Source organism: Vulpes lagopus, chromosome 15 (genome assembly GCF_018345385.1).
Source record: "Vulpes lagopus strain Blue_001 chromosome 15, ASM1834538v1, whole genome shotgun sequence".
Lineage (NCBI taxonomy): Eukaryota > Metazoa > Chordata > Mammalia > Carnivora > Canidae > Vulpes > Vulpes lagopus.
The window spans coordinates 2,131,043-2,150,416 of NC_054838.1; the positions used below are offsets into that span (position 1 = coordinate 2,131,043).

Sequence of the window (19,374 nt, forward strand, 5' to 3'; positions counted from 1 at the left end):
CCCAGAACCAAATATATAATCGCTACTCAAAAATATGAGGGATTAATATTCTCATTCTTTCTCACCTGGTAGCCCCATTGCCAAGTTTGGAGAGTTTTCTCACCGTAGCTCCTAGATGCTGAAACTCCCACATCACACACCCCACCCCCATGCTGGAGGCAAAAAGCAAAGGCCTTGCTAACATCTGGCAAAGAAGGGTAAGCAAGGTTGCTAACTTATTTACTGCTGCAGAATTCACTCTCTTGGCCCAAATAGCAAAGAATGCTTGCAGCACAAACCCGTGCATGGGAGCCTCTCTTATATGAATGGGAACAAACGCATCTTTGCCTTCTGAGGTGCCTGCGTAGAACAGGAAGGAAGGTCAATACTGGTTCATGGGACATACATAGATTGTCTAAGGCTTATCTGAAATGCTTTTTCTAAAAGCAAAATGAAATACTTTTTTTTTTTTTAATTTCAACCTTCTTAAAAGACTGTCTCTTCTCAAAGAGGTTCTTCAATGAGCTACAGTACACATGGTCAGCGTGGGACTTGTGGCGCTTACTTCTACTCAGGATTATAGTAACTCTTTTCCATACATGGGTTTATTAAATCCTCACAAAAGCCGTGCAAACTATATATCATAATCCCCACGGGCAGCGGGAAGAAGTGAGGCTCCCAGAAGTTACACAACTTGCTTAGGTCCTGCAGTTAATACATTGCAGAGGCATTATGGAAAACAGAGGGGTTTTTTGCCTCTACTTCCCATGCTCCTAACAGCAAGAAGAGAGGCAGCAAGAAGGCGGAAACAGGAAAGAGCTTGGTCAAGGCAAGGGGAGGGGTGGGGAAACCAGGGCAGGAGAAAACTGACACTTGAGGGGTAGGCAAAAATATAATTCAGAGCAAAGCGAATCCACTAGGTTTTCTGCTCTTTATAATTTAATTTGTAGTAGAATCATGTGGAAAATGTTAGTGGTTGACTCGGTGGGACTGCCAGCAAAGCATACATTTTGAAAGTTGAGTGGAGCACCCGCAGTTGCTTGGTCTTGGAATGAACACTGGGTAAAGATCAAAGCAAGAGAAGACGTTCAGGAAACACATTTCTTTAACTGCCTGCAGGAGGAAACTTTTTACAACTGGAAAATGTTCGCCATTACTGCCAACCTTGGAGCAGGGAGGCTTTACCTCATTAATCATACCTGTCAGGTTCCTCTCTGTAAACAGCAAGCTGTTGACACGCAAAATATCTTCTGGTGGGTTTTTTTTTTTTTTTGGTTTCATGTTGGGGGGGAGTGAAGGGGGGATAGCAAAAAATGGTGCAGTGTACAAGCCTTCTGAGAAAATGCTTCTTAGAGTCAAAGTAAGATGCTCTTTGTCTTCACCGAATATATGCAATGCAAAATTCTGAAGTCATCAGAAAGCCTCCAGAGAAAAGTTTTACCTTTAGATACAGCTTCTCTACTTAAAGCTCTTGTGAGGAAAAATGCAGAAATACAGTGATGCTGCTTGAGAGCATTAATGAAGGGAAGATAGATATCTAAGCTTTAGTACAATCACAGCTATTTTTGTGCACTAGCCAACCATGTGAGGCATTCCTGTGGTTGAGTGCAAATCTCCACCTTCAGAGAGGTATCGTTCCAGCCCATCAAGGAGGTTAGACAGAGCTTGGGCTGGTGTGCCCGAGGTGGGCCTTTGAGTCAGAGGGGTCGGCTGGGGTCCATATATTTCCTGGTGTAGTCAGGAAAGCGGCTGAATTCCATTCATACATATCCAACCACCTAGGTGGGGGAGGGGAAGGTGGTCAAGAATCTGAGGGAGGGCGGTGCTGTCAAATGGAAAATTGGAGGAAGAGAAGAAATGGAGCCAAGAGTGAAGGAATTGGATCAACAAGTGAGAAGATTGGGAAGAATGACACACATTCTTCTGGGACAAAAGCGGCAATGGGACGTGTAGAAGATGGGGGTCACTTCCTGCCACCTTCACCACTACCACCTTGAACAAACCTCCATCATATCTCATCAGCACCAGCTGGCAGCCACCCAACCAAGTGGCCTTCCTGCTTCCACTCTTACTTCCCTACAGATAATCTTTCCCAGAGTGTCTTTTTTGGGTAAATCAGATCATATCACTCCTGTCCTGAGACCTCTAGTGGATTGAAATTCAACTGGCACTTAGATCATTGAAATTCGAATAATATCCAAATATTATTCATTAGTACTCAAATAAACTACTTACATATATGATCTAAAATATATCAATTAGTATCCAAAAATATCCTCTCCTTAGATCTTCAATGCATTAAAATTAGAATAAAATCCAAATTTCTTATGCTGGCCATCTAGTTCCTAGATCACCTAGCCCAGATCTCCTCTCTGACTTCAAGTTCTCTAATTGTTTCTTTGATTTGCTCTGCTGCAGTCCTATTGTCCACCCCCCCACCCCCCCACCCCCGCCCCTTTCAAACATAAAAACTTTCTCTGCCTGGAGGACTTTGTACTTGCTATTCTTTTACCAGGAACGCTTTTTACTCTGACATTTATATCCTTGGTCTTCTACTCGAGATTTAATGCTCCATTCTAATATCGGTTACTTAGGTCTTTCTTAACCATCTTAACTAAAATAGGACATATCACTGCCTAACATCCCATTATATATATATATTATATATATATTTAAATTTATTGTTATCACTGCACTAGAGGACTCCTAATGATTCCTTAAACTTGCATATTTCAATATAAGATGGAGGAGAGCATGGATTTGTCTGATTGCTGTACCCTGAACAGTGCCTGCTCCTTAGTAGGCTTTCAATACTGTAGTTTGTTCCACCTTTCGCATACAGGCTGCGAAGCAAGCACTCGATGAGATGAGTGTGTTTGAACGGATAAAGAGATGCGGGAAAGGCAGGTCTGTAATGTGGGTGGGGTGGTGCCCGGACAGGGAATCTTTACATCTACCTTCAGTCTTGACTGAATAACTTTTCTAGGTGTGAACGTTGGGCTCCCATCACCAAATGCTGAACACCACGAACTGTCCTGGCCACTTCAGCATCAATGCACATGTGTTGTCAGCTGTGATAGTACAGGTGAAAGTGCTTGGAAAATATAAGGTTTCGCAAGAAGCCAGTTGCTCTTGGGCAAAGAATCACAGAGCAACAGACTCACGTGCAAGGAGATACTTTGCCCAACATAAAACCAAGCAGAGAAATAAGTTCTGTGAGAGAGATTGGGTTTGGATTTTTTCAATTAAGGAGATCATTAAGGAAAATGTTCATTTCATAGGCCATTTAGAATAGGAAGGGGATTGAGAAATCATGTGTCTCATCTCGTGCCTTCAGAGAGAAAAAGCATCATTAGCGGTTAGTAGGGTAGTAGAGGACTCAGACCGCCTGCACTGGGAATCTCGACCCCGTTCCCGTCTGGCTGTGAGACCTTGGGTAAGTCTCTTAACCTCTTTGTGCCGTGGTCTCCTTTTCCAAAAAGTTCAGAGAATAAAACATCTTCCTGAAATATGACTCTGCGAGGATTATGTAAGATAATGCACCAAAAACACTCGAGCAGCGCCTGTTTAATAAATATTGGCTATTAGCTTCATTGTGCAAACAAAGTGCTGGAATTTCAGAACACTTAAGAGATTTGTTCAAAGCTGCACAGCTAACACATGGTGGGGCGAGATCTAGAACCCGGAACCTCTGCCTCCTGAAGTACTGCGGGGGAGATTTAAGCGTGTTTCAAAGATCTACGCTATTGAGCATATTTAATACCCGAGGTAGGCATATGCTGCAGAACAGTGTATTACCAGGGTGCTAGTAAAGCCACAATGGCAGTTATATTTCACAACCGATTATTATTTCTTATCAAGAAGATTCTAATAATCCTCCTCTGAAAAACGTCCCAAGGAAATGTGAGCACGTTACCTATTTAGGGTGACTTCCTATCTTTAGTGGTTTTCAAGGACATTTTTATTACTTGCTAAAATGGTTTATAATCTAAGTTTTGAGGCTTCGCTCAGAAAGCGTTGAGCCTATTTCCTTAGCAGAGTTATTTATAAACAAGAGTTTAAAAGGCAACGCGAAGTATGTGAGCTCTGGAACAGCCTCTCCGTGCTGCCTTTCGTCACACACCTCCACCGGCAGGCTTCTGTGGCTTTGGCCGATGCAGAGTCTAGCCTCATCTGGTGTCCTTTATCGACAGATGCGAGATAGACAGATACCCATGGAATGTCTCAAAGTAGGTATATGGAAAATTTCACGTGATCAGACTGGGAGAGTGGGGAGTCGTGGTATTTAACAACGCATCTCACAGAGAAAGTTTCAAAATTCTGTAAACCCAGGAGCCATTCACCTTCGGCCACAGGTCAGACACCTGAACTGCTGTAAGATGCCAGTTGACTGGCCTACATTTGCAGTAGAGAGCTGGTGGTCCCAGTGGACCCTTACCCTCCACATCCTTCTTTTATTTGATCTATACTCCGCTAGATAACCATCAGTTTAAAAAGTGAAAGTATAGAAGACATCACACAGTTTGCACCTTGTGGCAATTACCTAGGCTTTCTGAGCCTCAGTTACCAAACTAACGATAATAATAACTAACATTTATTGAGGATTCACTCTGTGTCAGGTACTGTTCAAAGCACCTTTTCTTTCTTTTTTTAAGATTTTATTTATTCATGAGAGAGACAGAGAGAGGCAGAGACACAGGCAGAGGCAGAAGCAAGCTCCATGCTGGGAGTCCGACGCAGACCTCGATCCCAGGACCCCGGGGTCACACTCTGAGCCCAAGGCAGACGCTCAACCACTGAGCCCCCCGGGGGCAACAGAATAATTCCTTTTCTATGCTACTTTCCTTACACATTTTGTTGCTAGAATTAAGGGAAGTAATTCAGGCAAAGTTCTTAGCACAGGCCCTGAGCTCTCAAAAAAAGTTATCTGTTTTCTTGTTGTTACAACTAACTAGAAATTATAACAATAACAAAAATGCCTTCTACTCAGATAAAACTTCTAGAGGTTTTTTAAAACGTTTAGTTGAATTAAGTCCCAAGGCTTGGTGATATCCCAGAAGCACCCACAACCTAACTCAGCACCGGACACATGTTAAGTGATTGATAAATATTTATAAAAATAATAAACACCCTAGATTGTATGGACATTTTTGTGAGATTTCTCAGGGAAGAAAGTATGCAGCTTTCTTCAGATTCTCAAAATATTATTTCATGGTCTGAGAAATCAAGAAGCACTCCTGAAAAGAAGTTGTCACCTGGCCAGTAAGGAAGTCCTAATAAGCATAACAAGGAAGTGGGGAGGAAGGATCCAGTGGAGCTGGCTCCCCACCATGAGAGGATTTGGAAAAGCCTGCGGATGCCGGCCTCTGGGCCTCTGGGTCTGTGTCCACTGTGTCCAGGACAGCTCACCGCCACCCCTGCCCCCAAACTGGGAGATTCTCATTTACCGTCTACGGCCATTTCCAGGAGACTCTGTGGGATTACTGGCTGTACGTCTAGCCTCGAACGGGTGATTCAATGTCAGATCATTTCGTTCTGGTTTTGCAGGAATCATAGAATGTTCGCGCTGGAAAGAACCTCATACATAATCTGTTTCAGGGTTTTCAGATCTGTAGCAGATGTGCCACTGCTTCTCTTTCTGCACCCACGGGAGGCCTCTCTGACGGGGGCAGCACTCTTTGCATCCCTGCCTTTAAGCCCTTCTTAGCATAATCGTGCGGCGCAGCGGGCACCGATTGATTGAAATCAGCAGGCACAGGGCAGCCGGTTCTCCAGCGCATCCTGTGCTCAGTATTCTCCTACTACCCAGGGGAAAACGAGAGACGGCATTTGACATGTCCACGGGTTGGACGTGAATCCTGTGAAGTGAGTGACAGGAAAGGTTTGAGTTATTAAGTGTTGTGACTCCCAACTACAGTCATTTAAGCGCCAAACACTGTCTCCTTTGCCTCTGCGGGTTTCCCCCTCATCGTTCATAGGCTACAGACGGAAACCCTGTCCAACCTTCTCCTCGCAGCCCAGGATAGGGGCAGCTAAAAACAGGCTCCTGAGGGATGCAAAGAGCGTACAAATGATTATTTTAAGTATTATTCCATGTGCTGTTCTTTTCTATTTTAAACAATGAGGGAGCTATGCAAAGGTTCGGGCCCCAGCATCCTTGCAAGGAGCAATGTGGGAAAGTTCTGTACTTAAATCTAAGAGACCCGGAGCTGTTACAACATGTTGTCAGTCACTTTCTGGGCCTCAGTTTCCCCTACAGTAATAGGAGGATATGAGGGACACATCATAGGGGCAGAAAACTGGATTCTTTGTGTATGAGAGAGAAAAGATGGCTCACCGTGGAAGGGGAGATTATGAACATTTATTTATTTTCCTCTGTGTGTGCGCACATATGTGTGTGTTTGTGTGAAAGGAAAGCATATTCAAGGCGAGAGGGAGGGGCTAGGGACAGACATGAAATAAAGTGCATTTCCACCTTTTAAAGGCATCAATAACATAGGCCTGGTTTCAAGATTATGAAGCCTCGTTAGAGCTCCTACAAGCGAGAATGGAACCCTCCGTCTGCATTAGAGGGTATATAACTTATGAGCCTTGTCATAAACTTTTCCAGTTGCTTCTCTGGGAAAAACTGGGGGGGGGGGGGAATGGAGCTTTTAAGCAGTCCAGCAGAGATCAGCTTCTCGCAGGACCTAGATGTTTTTCTTTCGAGGCTGGTAAGGGTGGCCAGGGAAGAGAGGGTGGCTAAGTGGGTAGCCACCCTCCATACACTCTGAGGCAACTGGCTTCAATCCTACCCTTCTGGTGCCTCGTGCACTGCACCCCTCTCTGCAATAGGAAAGTCACGGATATCAATTAGAAAATAAGCCAGTTACACGAGAACGTATTTATTGGCTGAATAATAACACTTAGCTCAGGAGTTACCAGGATGAGAATCCCCCCTACTCGCAGTACAGGTTTCCCGTAAGCACACAGAAGCGAAGCCCCCAACGCAGGCCCGGTGCATGGGTGACCCAGGCCTCGGGGGTGTGTTCCAAGGAGCTATCTACTTGTCTCCCTAAGGGGCTGCGGCTCTGAGGGCACAGGATACAGCGAGCGGCACGCGGAGGGCCCTGCGCCACCTGCGCCCGCCTGCAGCCACCTGCGCCCACCTGCTCCCACCTGCGCCCGCCTGCGCCACCTGCGCCACCTGCGCCACCCCAGCGCCGGGCCTTCCACGTGGCCACGTGAGCTTACGCGCACCCAGGCACCCGGGGCGTCTCCGCCGCGAAGGGCGCATAGAGTTTGCAGGCGATGCGCCTACGAAAGCCCCCAGAGTTAAAGCCCAGCAACCCCAGAAAGCCCCCACACTAGACACAGAACCTTGGAGACCCTGGTTAATAAATAAGAGAGCCGAGGAGAAGGCGAGGCGGCGGGGCGCGGCGGGGCGGGGCGGGGCGGGCGCCCGGGAAAGGGCCCGGGGCGCGGGGAGCGGGAGGGCGGGAGGCGAGGCGGCCCTGCGCGCCGCGGGGTCCAGGGCGGGGGCGGGTGGGGGTCCCGCCGCTCCCCGCTGCATCACCCGAGTCCTCGGGTGCGTGGCTGCGACAGGTTCGTCTGCGGAGCCCCGGGCCCTGGGGGGAGGGTGGTGGAGTCGCTCCCCGCTGCATCCCCCGTGTCCTCGGGTGCGTGGCTGCGACAGGTGCGTCTGCGGAGCCCCGGGCCCTGGGGGGAGGGTGGTGGAGTCGCTCCCCGCTGCATCCCCCGTGTCCTCGGGTGCATGGCTGCGACAGGTGCGTCTGCGGAGCCCCGGGCCTTCGGGAGGGGAGGGGGGGAGCCGCTCCCCGCTGCATCCCCCGTATCCTCGGGTGCGTGGCTGCGACAGGTGCGTCTGTGGAGCCCCGGGCCCTCGGGGGGCAGGGGGGGAGCCGCTCCCCGCTGCATCCCCCGTGTCCTCGGGTGCGTGGCTGCGACAGGTGCGTCTGCGGAGCCCCGGGCCCGGGGGGAGGGTGGTGGAGTCGCTCCCCGCTGTATCAGCCGTGTCCTCGGGTGTGTGGCTGCGACAGGTGCGTCTGCGGAGCCCCGGGCCCGGGGGGAGGGTGGTGGAGTCGCTCCCCGCTGCATCCCCCGTGTCCTCGGGTGCGTGGCTGCAACAGGTGCGTCTGCGGAGCCCCGGGCCCTCGCGGGTGGAGCCACTCCCCGCTGCATCCCCCGTGTCCTCGGGTGCGTGGCTGAGACAGGTGCGTCTGTGGAGCCCCGGGCCTTCGGGAGGGGAGGGGGGGAGCCGCTCCCCGCTGCATCCCCCGAGTCCTCGGGTGCGTGGCTGCAACAGGTGCGTCTGCGGAGCCCCGGGCCCTGGGGGGGGAGGGGAGGAGCCGCTCCCCGCTGCATCCCCCGAGTCCTCGGGTGCGTGGCTGCGACAGGTGCGTCTGCAGGTCCCCAGGCCCTGGGGGTCCTCGGCGCCCCGCGGTCCGCGCCGGAGCGCGCCCGCCCCCGACGGAGCAGGTCCCGGGGTGGGGGTGGGGCTGCGGTGGGGTGGGGGGGGTCGGGGTGGGGGGGGCGCCCCGCGGCCGCCCGCACCTAGGCCTTCAGGTGCTCGTTCTTCAGCCGCCCGAGCCGGGTGCCGTGGCTGCGCACGGTGAGCGCCAGCAGCTCGTACCTGTCGCCCAGCCCCGCGGCCACGGCGAGCGTGTCCTTGAGCAGGGCGGCCGTGCGGCGCAGCATGCCCAGGAAGTCGTCGCCCAGCCTGCCGTCGGGCCGCCCCGCCTGCTCCTGGCCCTGCCGGAACTTGCTCTCCAGCTCGGCGAGCGAGCGGTCCGAGAGCGAGTAGGCGTCGCCGATCTGGTGCGACTCGCGCCGCAGGTACTTGCCGTAGCTCTCCTCGCCGTCCAGGTCGTACGAGATGCTCTTGCTGAGGCCCTCCAGCACGCGGCCCGCGTCCTCCACCTGGCGGCCCAGCACCGTGAACTCGTCGCGGAGGCTGAGGCTCAGCGCGCCGCGGCCCGGGCCCGCGTCCCCGGGAGGGCAGCGCCGGCGCTCGCTCACGCGGAACAGCAGCTGGCACTTCTCGGGGTCGTCGTTCTCCTCGTAGTCCCCGTCGGGCACGAAGTAGTGGTGCAGGGTGCCGTTGGACATCTCGGGGTACAGCGGGCCGTCGAAGTAGCCGCCGCACAGGTGCCAGAGGACGCCCAGCCAGAGGAGCCCCAGGGCGCGCATCCTGCCCGGCCGCGGAGGGTGCCCGGCGCGGGGCTCGGGGGCCGCGGAGTCAGCGCCGCCCCGGGACGGTCCCCGCCGGCTGGCTGCGCCCTGGGCCCCCCGCCCCAGCCGGCCTCATGTGGCTGAGCCGGGGCGCCTGGGTCGCGCGGCCCCGCAGCGCGGGAGGCGCCGGCTCCGCGCCTCTAGCCGCGTCCCTAACCGCGTCCCTAACCGCGTCCCTAACCGCGTCCCTAACCGCGGCTCTAACCGCGTCCCTGTGCGCCTGCGCGTCCGGCGGGGCTGGAGCTGAGCCTGCTCTTCCCGGGCGGCGGCGGGGATGCGGGCAGGAGGCGGGACCCCTCCTCCAGGGCTCTGCAGCACCCGCCCCGGCTCTCCGTCCCTCTCTATCTCTGGGAGGTCCCCCTCGCTCCTGAGAGATGGAGCCTCCAGCTGCACTGGAAGGCTCTAGTCTTCTGATAGGACCTCAACCTCTGCACTGGGTGGGAATGTGGAGCTTTTCCTTTGGCTAATGATATCCCGAGGATCTCTCCGCTCTCGAATTACAGCTGGTTTCGTCACTTGGAAGCCAGGGAACAAGTTTGGAAAGAAACCTCTCGCCAGGTCTCTGTTATTAAAGGTACAGAATCTTTTTTTTTTTTTTTTTTTGGAAGACTGGAAGGGAAAATAGAATTTAAATAGAATGGGAAAATAGAAACTTAAAAATAGAAAATAGAATTTAAAGCAGAGAATGAGAACAAGGTAAACAGAAGTCCCACAACAGGAAGAGTGATTGGCTATTAATGGATGGGGCAGGGGGAAGGGGGATGACCCCGGAGAAATTCTACTTCTCATTTTATGTAAGGACCGGTTAGGTTGGATTCATTAAGGGTTTCTATTTTTATCATGAAAATGTTGGTGACTTTGAAGGCAAGTTTGCAAGGTTGTGCAGAAATGCTCACTTAGTTAAAAGTCTCAATAGCAATACTTTGGAAGCAACAAAATACAGAAAACTGAGTGATGCACGGTTGCCAGTATGTACAGGAACACAGGCTGAAACGAAAGTTTGCCTATTTATTTTATTTATTTATTTTTTATTTATTTATTTTTAAGATTTTATTTATTTATTCACGATAGAGAGAGAGAGAGAGAGAGAGGCGGAGGGAGAAGCAGGCTCCATGCAGGGAGCCCGATGTGGGACTTGATCCCGGGTCCCCAGGATCACGCCCTGGGCTGCAGGCAGCACTAAACCGCTGCACCACCGGGGCTGCCCTATTTTATTTATTTATCGCCAATTTAATAAGTAAGTCGACAACGGAGACAACTGTGGCATCCTGTGCAACCCCCTCCACGCTAAGCGTCAGCAATGCAGCTTTAGCCGGACGCCTTTGCGGCTACTGCCTCTCTAGAGATACCTTTGGAAGAGCGTAGGCCTGGCACTGTCATGTCCATTTTCCAGGTGGAGAAACCGAGGGACATGATGGGAAACAAATTGTTTGTAGTCACACATTGTTTGTAGTCTGACTACAGTCAGACTGTAGTGCAGCCAGCACCAGGGCCTTTTCATTTAACTTAGAAAAACAAAGTGTTTTTTGTGTCAGCAGGCCATTTTAGTTTCTGACCTATGACTTAGTGGCAAACTGCCACCCAGCAGGCTAAGTCGTGTTCATGAGGACTATTGAGCATCTACTCTATGCAAGAGTCTATTTTAGATACTGCTAACAGAGCCGTGGGGGGAAAATATATAAACAAGCACTTGCCCTCTTGAAGCTTATATTCGAAAATTAAATGACTGTAAATAAAGAAGACACACTGCACGTTGACAGCGATGGGGTTGGAGAAAAGACAGGGAAAGGATGGGGAAGTGCAGGCGGCGTTCCTCTTTCTGTAGTTATTTCCCGTCTGCCTTGGAATGTGGCTGAAATACTCATGTGAGCTGCCTGTGTTAGCACTTATCTTCCTGTCCACGTCATCAGGGACTGGTGTCACTCAGAGCTTCAGTGCCCTGCAGTTCTGGGACCGTCGTGCTTGTTTCCGTCATTTTCTGACATAAACAACCCAGACGCCTGAATAGACAAATGAGAAGTCTGGTTAAGTTACTGGATTTTTTGTCACTGCGGTGCCACAGGCATAGATTTTTTTGAGACACGTTGACTGAACATTTTGATTCTTACCCAGATATTTGGCATCGTGAAAACAATGACAAAAGGAGTTTTCTTAGCGGCTAATGCTAACCAAAAAGACCATGACTTATTTTCACTGCATTCCAGCAGGAAACTACCACCTTCTCCATCGGAGAGACTGGACTGTTGGACTCAAGAGCCGTATGACTTCATTCTTTCTTTTTTTTCCTGGGACATTCACAAATGACAACAGATGGATTCATCTTGGTTGCTTGGCCAAAGAAAGGAAGAAGAATTTACTCGGATTCACTCCACTTCTTGCACAATCTTTCCCTGGCTTACTAACCAATTCAATTAAGCAAACCTAAATGAAGCACCTATTACTACGAGTCCCCCACTCCGTGCACGTGTTAAGTGAGCTATAGATGCAAAGATGCGCAGCAAGAAGTTTCAGCCTTCGAAGAGTTTGCTCCCAGGTTAAAGAGTCAGGCATATATACACAAATAATCATGATGAGAATGGCTAAGAGTATTTACTTTTTCCTACAATTACCCCGTCTAAATATATAAACTCCATGTCATGTATCAGGAAGGCATCACTCTAGTACAATTAACTGAAAGTCTAATTCAATCACACTAAAGTTAAAAAGGAATTCACTGACTTACAGAAAGTCTATAATTAGATTTTCAGTCTATGCCTGGTCCAGAATCTAGTTTCTCTCTCGCCATTTTTTTTTTTATTCTACTTCCTCAGCTTAAATTCATTCTTGGGTAGTTCTTTTCATTGGAGGTTCCAGGACAGCTCCCAGTGTCTCCTGGGGCTACGAACTTCCTTATTCACGTATAGAAGGAATGAGGGGTTATGTATGGCAGATCCTGCCAATCAACCTCAGTAGCCTTGTTGGTTTGATGGGACTCATTCATTCATCCTTGAACCAGGCCGACTGTAGTCAGGAGTTTGGGATTGGCCACTGGGCTCAAGACAATAAGGACCCGGGTCAGTAGCTAAAGGCAAGGTACCATGCAAACTACATGGATGAAAAGTTGAAGGTCTTATTTAGGAAGGGGGTAGTATGAGAATGGATTCTGGGGAAGTAGCTACAAATATTCCCCCTACCCCGTGCATTTGTCTTTACCAACCACTTTTGAAAGACACCAGCACTCGTTTGTAGTTGTGTGCCTTCAAGTATTTAACAGCCAGCTGTATGCTCTTTGCAGCATTTGCTGATTTCCATGGTGTGAATACACTCACCATGCCTGGGTCACTGAACGCACAGTTAGGAGGATGTGTGCGATGGCACACCATTACATAGCATTGCCATCATATGGGTCCGTTAGATCCAGGTAACCCCTAAAGCATAGAAAATAGTAAAATAATTACAAAGTGATGAGTTTTATATAGGCATTCCTTTAATTGTAATACATTTTATTTAACTACAAGTTTAAATAACAGAATTTTCAATAATGACTGTGTTTAACAACTGATTTGCAAAATTCCCAAAAACCTAACCATTGGCTCTCATGAGCCAGTGCTAGTCAGCTCCAGCACACCATGGCCTTTTGCACTGAACGCTTCATCTTGTTCATTTTTAAAAGTTACTTATTATAAGGGTGCCCCCATATGTGCCCAATCCCATCTTGGGCTGGTCTCCTAGAGTCAGAGTTAAAGTGGGCTTCTAAGGATTGGCCTGAAGTAAATGCAGCCAGAGGAAATATCCAAACCCAGACATGCAAGAGGGAGGACTTGGAAGAGTAAACTCGAGAAGTACCATCTGCTGATAGGGATGATAGTTGAGTCTAGGGCTGAAAACTAGAGATGAAGTCAAAGGGCAGGAATTGGGTAAATTTAAGAGTAAAGGAGGACCCCAGGGGCAGTGGCCGGAGTCATGGAAGTAGGTAAGCGCTGTCATCCAGTACCAGCTGCTGATTTGCGATCCTCACCATGTGATGCAGCAGGGTTGGCTAGCTCACAGCTTGTGTGTCCTTTCTTCTTTTCAGTGTACGTTAAACTCATGTTCCTTTGGTCCAGTTACCACTTCAGAGAAGGAAGCAGGAAATCAGGCTGGGACCATCGCCTAAAGACCTCTAAGACTTCTTAAGCTCCATGATGTCCCCCTGCCAAAGAGCTTGGTGATCCCCTGACCGTTTCTGATTATGATACTAGTGGAATTTTTATAGAAAAGAGGCTTGTATGAGATGAGGTCCCACTATGAGGCCTGGAAACCCAAAACGTGTCTCTGGGAAGTGGAAGCCCTCACTCTCAACAGCTCTCCTCCCCCAAACCATCAGTCTGAATCCCTGGACCATGTCAGAGAAGAAGCAAGAACAAGGAGTTAGCTTGGACCAGAGTAGAAGTTTTGGGGTCAAAAATGGAGAAAAAGAGGACAAAGAGGGTAAGAAGTCCCCAGTACATAGTACTTTGGGTATTATCTTTCCAATTAACAGGTAATCAGTAGCATTTATGAAACCTTCATTGTCTACAGGGGGTGGGAAGGAGAAAAGAAGAGAAATAGATGAGAAGAAAGAAAAGAGGAAATTAGGGAAGGAAGAAAGGTAGCAAGTAAAGGAGGAAGAAAAGACAGAAGGAACAAAAAGAAGAGAGCGAGTGGGAGAAATTCTGGTGATCTAATCTCCTGTTTGTCCAGTTGCTCAGTGAAGTGATTATTAGTATTTGCTGTAAGAACATCGATGAGGGCAGAGCATTATTTAACAAGAACAGTCACAAAGTTCCCATGAAATGTGGTCAATAAAACACACCAATGAAAACGTAACGAGAAGGCTTGCACGGAAATAAGTGTATCGTGGGAAGAGGTCATTTCTCCCAGTCGGTCTCCATCGGTAGAGCAGGCTGTGATATGCTGCGTAACAAACATCACCAACACGCTACCACCAAGTTCAAGCCTGCTGCGAGTCAGGGTGACCCAGTGACTCCCCTCTACGCCTTAACTATGGTGGCATTTCCTCTGAAAGCCTCTCCTTTGTTTCCCAATTTTAATTCGTTTTCCCTCTCGGTTTCTTTTATACCACTCTGGTTTTTCCCTCAAGGCACTTTCCATTGTTTATAATTGTAATTTAATTTATGTGTTTGGTTGTTCTAGGTTCCTCTCTCAAGCTTGATTTTCCCTACGGAAAGACAGGGGCTGTGTTCCCTTCCATCTCCTCGGTGCCTACTACAGAGCCTGGATCACAGGAAGTGCTTAGTGACTATATGTCAGCACCCGAGGCAAAGGTGGTCGCTTTCTATTGTGTTTTGGCAAGTTGTTTTTTTGCAGCTAGTGTTTCTTCTTCTTTTTTTCTTTGTCTTTTTTTTTAAATTTAGATTCAATTAATTAATATGTAGGGGATTAGTAATTTCAGAGGTAGAGTTTGGTGATTAATCAGTTGCACTGAGGTTAGTGTTTCTTTTTTCTTTTTTCTTTTTTTCTTTTTTCTTTTTTTTGAGGTTAGTATTTCAATGGCACTTTTTTCTTCGTTCTTATGTGTGTTGCATTGCATTGGATTGTCTTTGAACTAGTCTGTCTTCCTCACTTGACTGTGAATTCCTCAAGGGTAGCGGTGTATTTTATTTATTTACCTTTATATTCTCTGTGATTAGCACAGAGCCAAATCTTGGTTGTTGTGAGAGTTAAACTGTAGAATTTAAGGAATTCTATTATTTAATGATGGTCAGATAATCTATCTATTTGAGTACATATTTTGTCTGGCAAACAGTCAGGCAGTGATGTCTCACACTTAATCTGGCAGGAGGGAAGGGAAAAAGTCTTGCAAATTCCAATATTCAGAACATTCAGAAGGGAGTATCACTCAGAAGGGCGATTTTCGATCCATCCCAAGTAAACTATGCAGCAGTCTGTACACATGGTCTGCGAGTGTTCTGGTCTGTAAGCTACAGAAGCATCAGACCCCCCCCTGCAGAGTAATTTGCTGTTTGCCTGGTAAAGATTTTCACTTTGCTTTACTACTGGAAGTGCATGTCCTGGGTTATAATCCAGCCAGGTCGGAGAAGAATCAAACCTTGTCTGCTTCCCCTCTTTGAGCAGTGTTTCATTTTTCCTCATCATCTTAATTATAAAGACCAGTAGAACGGCGGGAGATGAGAAAAGGCAGAGAGATGGAGAAAGAGAGAGGATATACCAGCTTCACTTTGATTCTGCAAGCACTTAGTTCAGCAGCCACATGGGAGGACGAGGAGGAATAGAAGCAGCTCTACAATCTGCTGAGGTTGTGGGGGACTTGGGGTGCAAAGAGTCTGCAGGTGGAAGTATACGATTTGGGTCAGATGAGAGGAACCTGCAGAAACTGTGATGATTTGACAGAGTGAAAGCTCACGTCCGAGCTTGAGAATAGGACAAGTGGCATGAAATGTTTAGGCCGAGAGCCACTGACTGAGGTTACTGAGGAACAATGGGGCTGAGTCAGTCCCCTGATTCAAGGAACTCTGCTAGTTCTGGTCTTAATAAAACCCACAAAGGAGTCCACAAGATGGCCAAACAGATGCCCCTCCGAAATCAGTTGGGGTGTGGTGTGGAGGGATGTGGCAGCATTAGTAATAGCGTTTCACTTTCTTTGTCAGAAAACAGGAACATCTTCCCTGCTTGTGTTTCTTGGTTCTTGGCTGCCTTTTCTCAAGATCTTGGAGGTTTTAAAGTTGTCTCACAGTGAAAAAGTCCTTGATTATGTTTTGAATCCAAATCCAGTTTTTAATTCTAGAGAAATGCATTGGAAACAGATGATAGGGGCTATTTTGAAGACGAGTCAAAATGGGCTTGTCAGTGTTGCCTTTGGGAGGAAAAGTCTGAATGCAATTCAGAAAGCTTATTTCCAGATCCTGGTCCCAGGCTGGACCCAATTTCCTCCACTTCTTATTTTGCAGCTTTGTTTATGCTGCCTAATGAACACCTACACTTAACTTCTCACCCCTGTTACCTCCTCCTCCTTTGGTTCTTATTGCTGATGACCCTAAATGTTGAACAGATGGAGGCAGAAAAGTAGCCTCATAGAGACATTTGCAATGTAACAATTTACTTAATAATGCCTTCAGGCATTGAATCTGTTTAGGGCACGTTCTCGGTTAAGACTAGGATGCTCTTCCATCTGAACTCAGCAAATATTTGTTGTTGGAAGTTATTAAGCCAAGGATTGTAAGTGAGCTTGTCAATTTAATACTGATCGTATGTTTTGAACCATGGACACAAGAGGGCTCAATGGGACAGACTTAAGATACAATTCATTAGTGTGGTTAAGACTCTTCAACAGGGTCTACGGATCCTGTAACTAGAGATTATTTAGACGGGGGAAACGTACTCATTGGCTGATGACCTTTTCTGACAAAGGTTTTGTTCCTAATCAACAACTCGGTGTGTCAGGAGTGAGTCTGGGTCACAGCTTGCCTTGTTTTCAGCTTGTTGTTGCAGCTCTGCAGAGAACAAACAGCAAATAAAACCACGTAAAGTTCTATAAAAGGAAAGTATGGTGGGTTTGGTTATATACAAAAGCATACGTGAGAACTGGTATAGTCACGATTGTGAATTGGGACATGTGCAACACATTTTGATAAGAAATATTTAATATTCTTAATTCACAATAAGAAAAACACTAGAACCTCAGGAGATAAATGAGCAAGTGACACGAGTAGGCAGTTTTCAGTGGAGAAAATTACTTTCCTATTTAACATATAAAGTATAGAGCTTTGTAAGTAATGAAAAACCAGAAATGAAAATAATAATGAGATAGTATTTGTCCTCATATTAGTATAAAATAGATATACCTCCTCTTAATGCTATAATTATGTAGAAAGACAAATCTCATATATTGAGGATGGAGATATTAATGGGTTTGACCTTTCTGCAGAGCAATAGAGTTATCGGTATTGAAAGATTTAAAATTTTTCATATCCTTAGACCTGGCAATTTTGTTTCTAGAATATATGCCAGAAACGTAAGTACATACAGAAATACATTGAAAGATTTATAAACAAAGACATCCACTGCTGCATGGTTTTTAAGAATAGAAGGTAGAAATAAGCAAAATATCCCAAAAAGAAACAAAAAAGGAATTAAATACATAGTGTATCCTTATGTTAGAAAGATTTTATACCTTTGAAAGTTAAATTTTTGTTAAGACTTATTTATTTTAAGGGGAGAGGGGCAGAGGGAGAGAGAAACTGAAGCAGACAGCACGCGGAATGTGGAGGCGAGATGGTGTTCCATCTCACAACCGTGAGATCATGACCTGAGCTGAAGTCAAGGGTTGGATGCTTAACTGACTGCACCACAAAGGTGCCCCTGAAAATTAGATTTAAGATAATTTTGATAAAATGAGAAGGTACTGTCATATAATACTATATGAAAAATGATTAATAAAGAAAACAAGAAAAACACTACAAAGCCGAGATGGCAATATGAAAAAAGATAACACACTTTCTTCTATGGAGGTACCGGCTGTTTATACTTTAATGTGGCCTGGTTTTCTCACATTTTCCATAATACGGTATAATATGAAATTTAGGAAGAAAAAAGAGAAAGAAAGGAAAATAGTAGTGAAAGGTAGAAAATCTTAGGCCACATTCTGAAAGTCCCTGCCTTACAGAGTCCCTGACTTTACATTCCTTAGGCAGGGTGCTTCTCTCACATCCTGATCCTGGGTCTGCAGACAGCAGACTTTGCATTGGTCTAAACCACTTGGCGCTGGAGCCAGATACCCAAACCCTTTGGATTTGGGAACCTCTGGTAAATTCATCCCCCTGTCAAAATAGCAACATGTTCTATTACTACAGATTTTGAGGTTAAATTCCTAAATTTTTTGGATTGGAATTTTTATTGCCAGTATTAAGGGATGGGCTGGAGGGCAAGGTGAGGGGAAGTGCAATCCCCATGTGTTGCAGAGTGCTATTTTGTGATAAAACTTCTCTACACTTGGGTAGGATTTCTAACCAGAAATCCTAAAATCCAGGAATTACAGTCAAGCTAAATAATTCAAGACAAATGGATTTTAATTTTTTTCCTTTCTCAAGTCCAGGTCCCTTGTATATTTATTAAGACTGCTGCTTCCCAGATTTTGCCTCATACCACCATCTAAATGGAAGGAATTTCTATTAGGTAGCTTCAGAGACTAAATCAGTAATATACACAAGAAAATTAAAAAATCTGTATAATTAGATACTTACCATTTCTTTTAATGTAAATTAAGTTTTCCTTCAGGGAGAGTTAAACGAAATCTGAGGATGTGTGGTTATCTACATGCAAATGTTATCAAGAAAGTAGGAGAAAAAGTATGATTTCCCATTCTCAATGACGAAAAATAAAGAGGACAGGTTTTAATAAACTACAACAACAAAATCTGTCTGGGTCCTAACACAATTCACAGAAAATATCCTTTGAAGTATTTTCTTTAAAGCTGCATAAAAATAAAAATGAAGTTTGGATTTTAAGAAAGTTTAAAAATACAGCATATGCCACCAGGGAGGTCTGTCAAGTAACCAAATAAATGATGATGTTTAGACAGACTCCTAACTATATTTAAAAAAAATAGAGAATCTCTTTTTTCCCCCCAAAGTAGGCCAGTGCCTGGTACAAACTGACAGCAAATTCTAATTTATGAATTGTGGAAAGACTTGTGACTCAGAATAACATTGTTGTGACAGCACAGTAATATAATAGGATTGAAGATATTTACTATAGAGAGAGCACAGAATAAAAATGTTCTCAGTTTAGAGATTTTAGTTAGTGCTACGTATACTGAGCCACTTCGCTGTGGGGTGTGTCACTGGATCCATGTATGTTTGGATAAGATGAGCATGACGCTTTCTGCCTAGGATAAGCCATCTTCCTTTTTTCTCCTCTCAAATGGTTTATTGATAATGGCTTTATCTCAAAAGTAGAAGCCAAATGGAAAAGGACAAAATGATCCCCAGAGAAGACAAATATTCCTGTCAAGAATAATATAAACAAGCTTAAAAATAACTAAAAGTGATTTGTCATTTAAATTTTGCTTTCCACTTGTACAATGATTTTTACAATCTCCAATTAGAGACAAATATTTCTTATTTTTGACCTCCTGGACCCTGCTTGGCTTAGTTATGGCTACATTCCAAAGCTACTTGAAGGCAA

The 19,374-nt window shown here is 46.5% G+C and overlaps 1 protein-coding gene across 1 annotated transcript; it reads right to left on the bottom strand.

The window, feature by feature from the left end:
- Window positions 1–8,392: 8,392 nt before the first annotated feature.
- FIBIN (fin bud initiation factor homolog) lies at window positions 8,393–9,723 on the bottom strand. Its single transcript, XM_041730442.1, has one exon. It carries the CDS (start codon window positions 9,166–9,168, stop codon window positions 8,533–8,535), a length of 636 nt encoding a protein of 211 aa, XP_041586376.1. The 5' UTR covers window positions 9,169–9,723; the 3' UTR covers window positions 8,393–8,532.
- Window positions 9,724–19,374: the final 9,651 nt, after the last annotated feature.

Excerpts from the sequence above, each read along its gene's own strand:
- FIBIN (XM_041730442.1), bottom strand. The coding sequence starts at position 9,168 with ATGCGCGCCCTGGGGCTCCTCTGGCTGGGCGTCCTCTGGCACCTGTGC.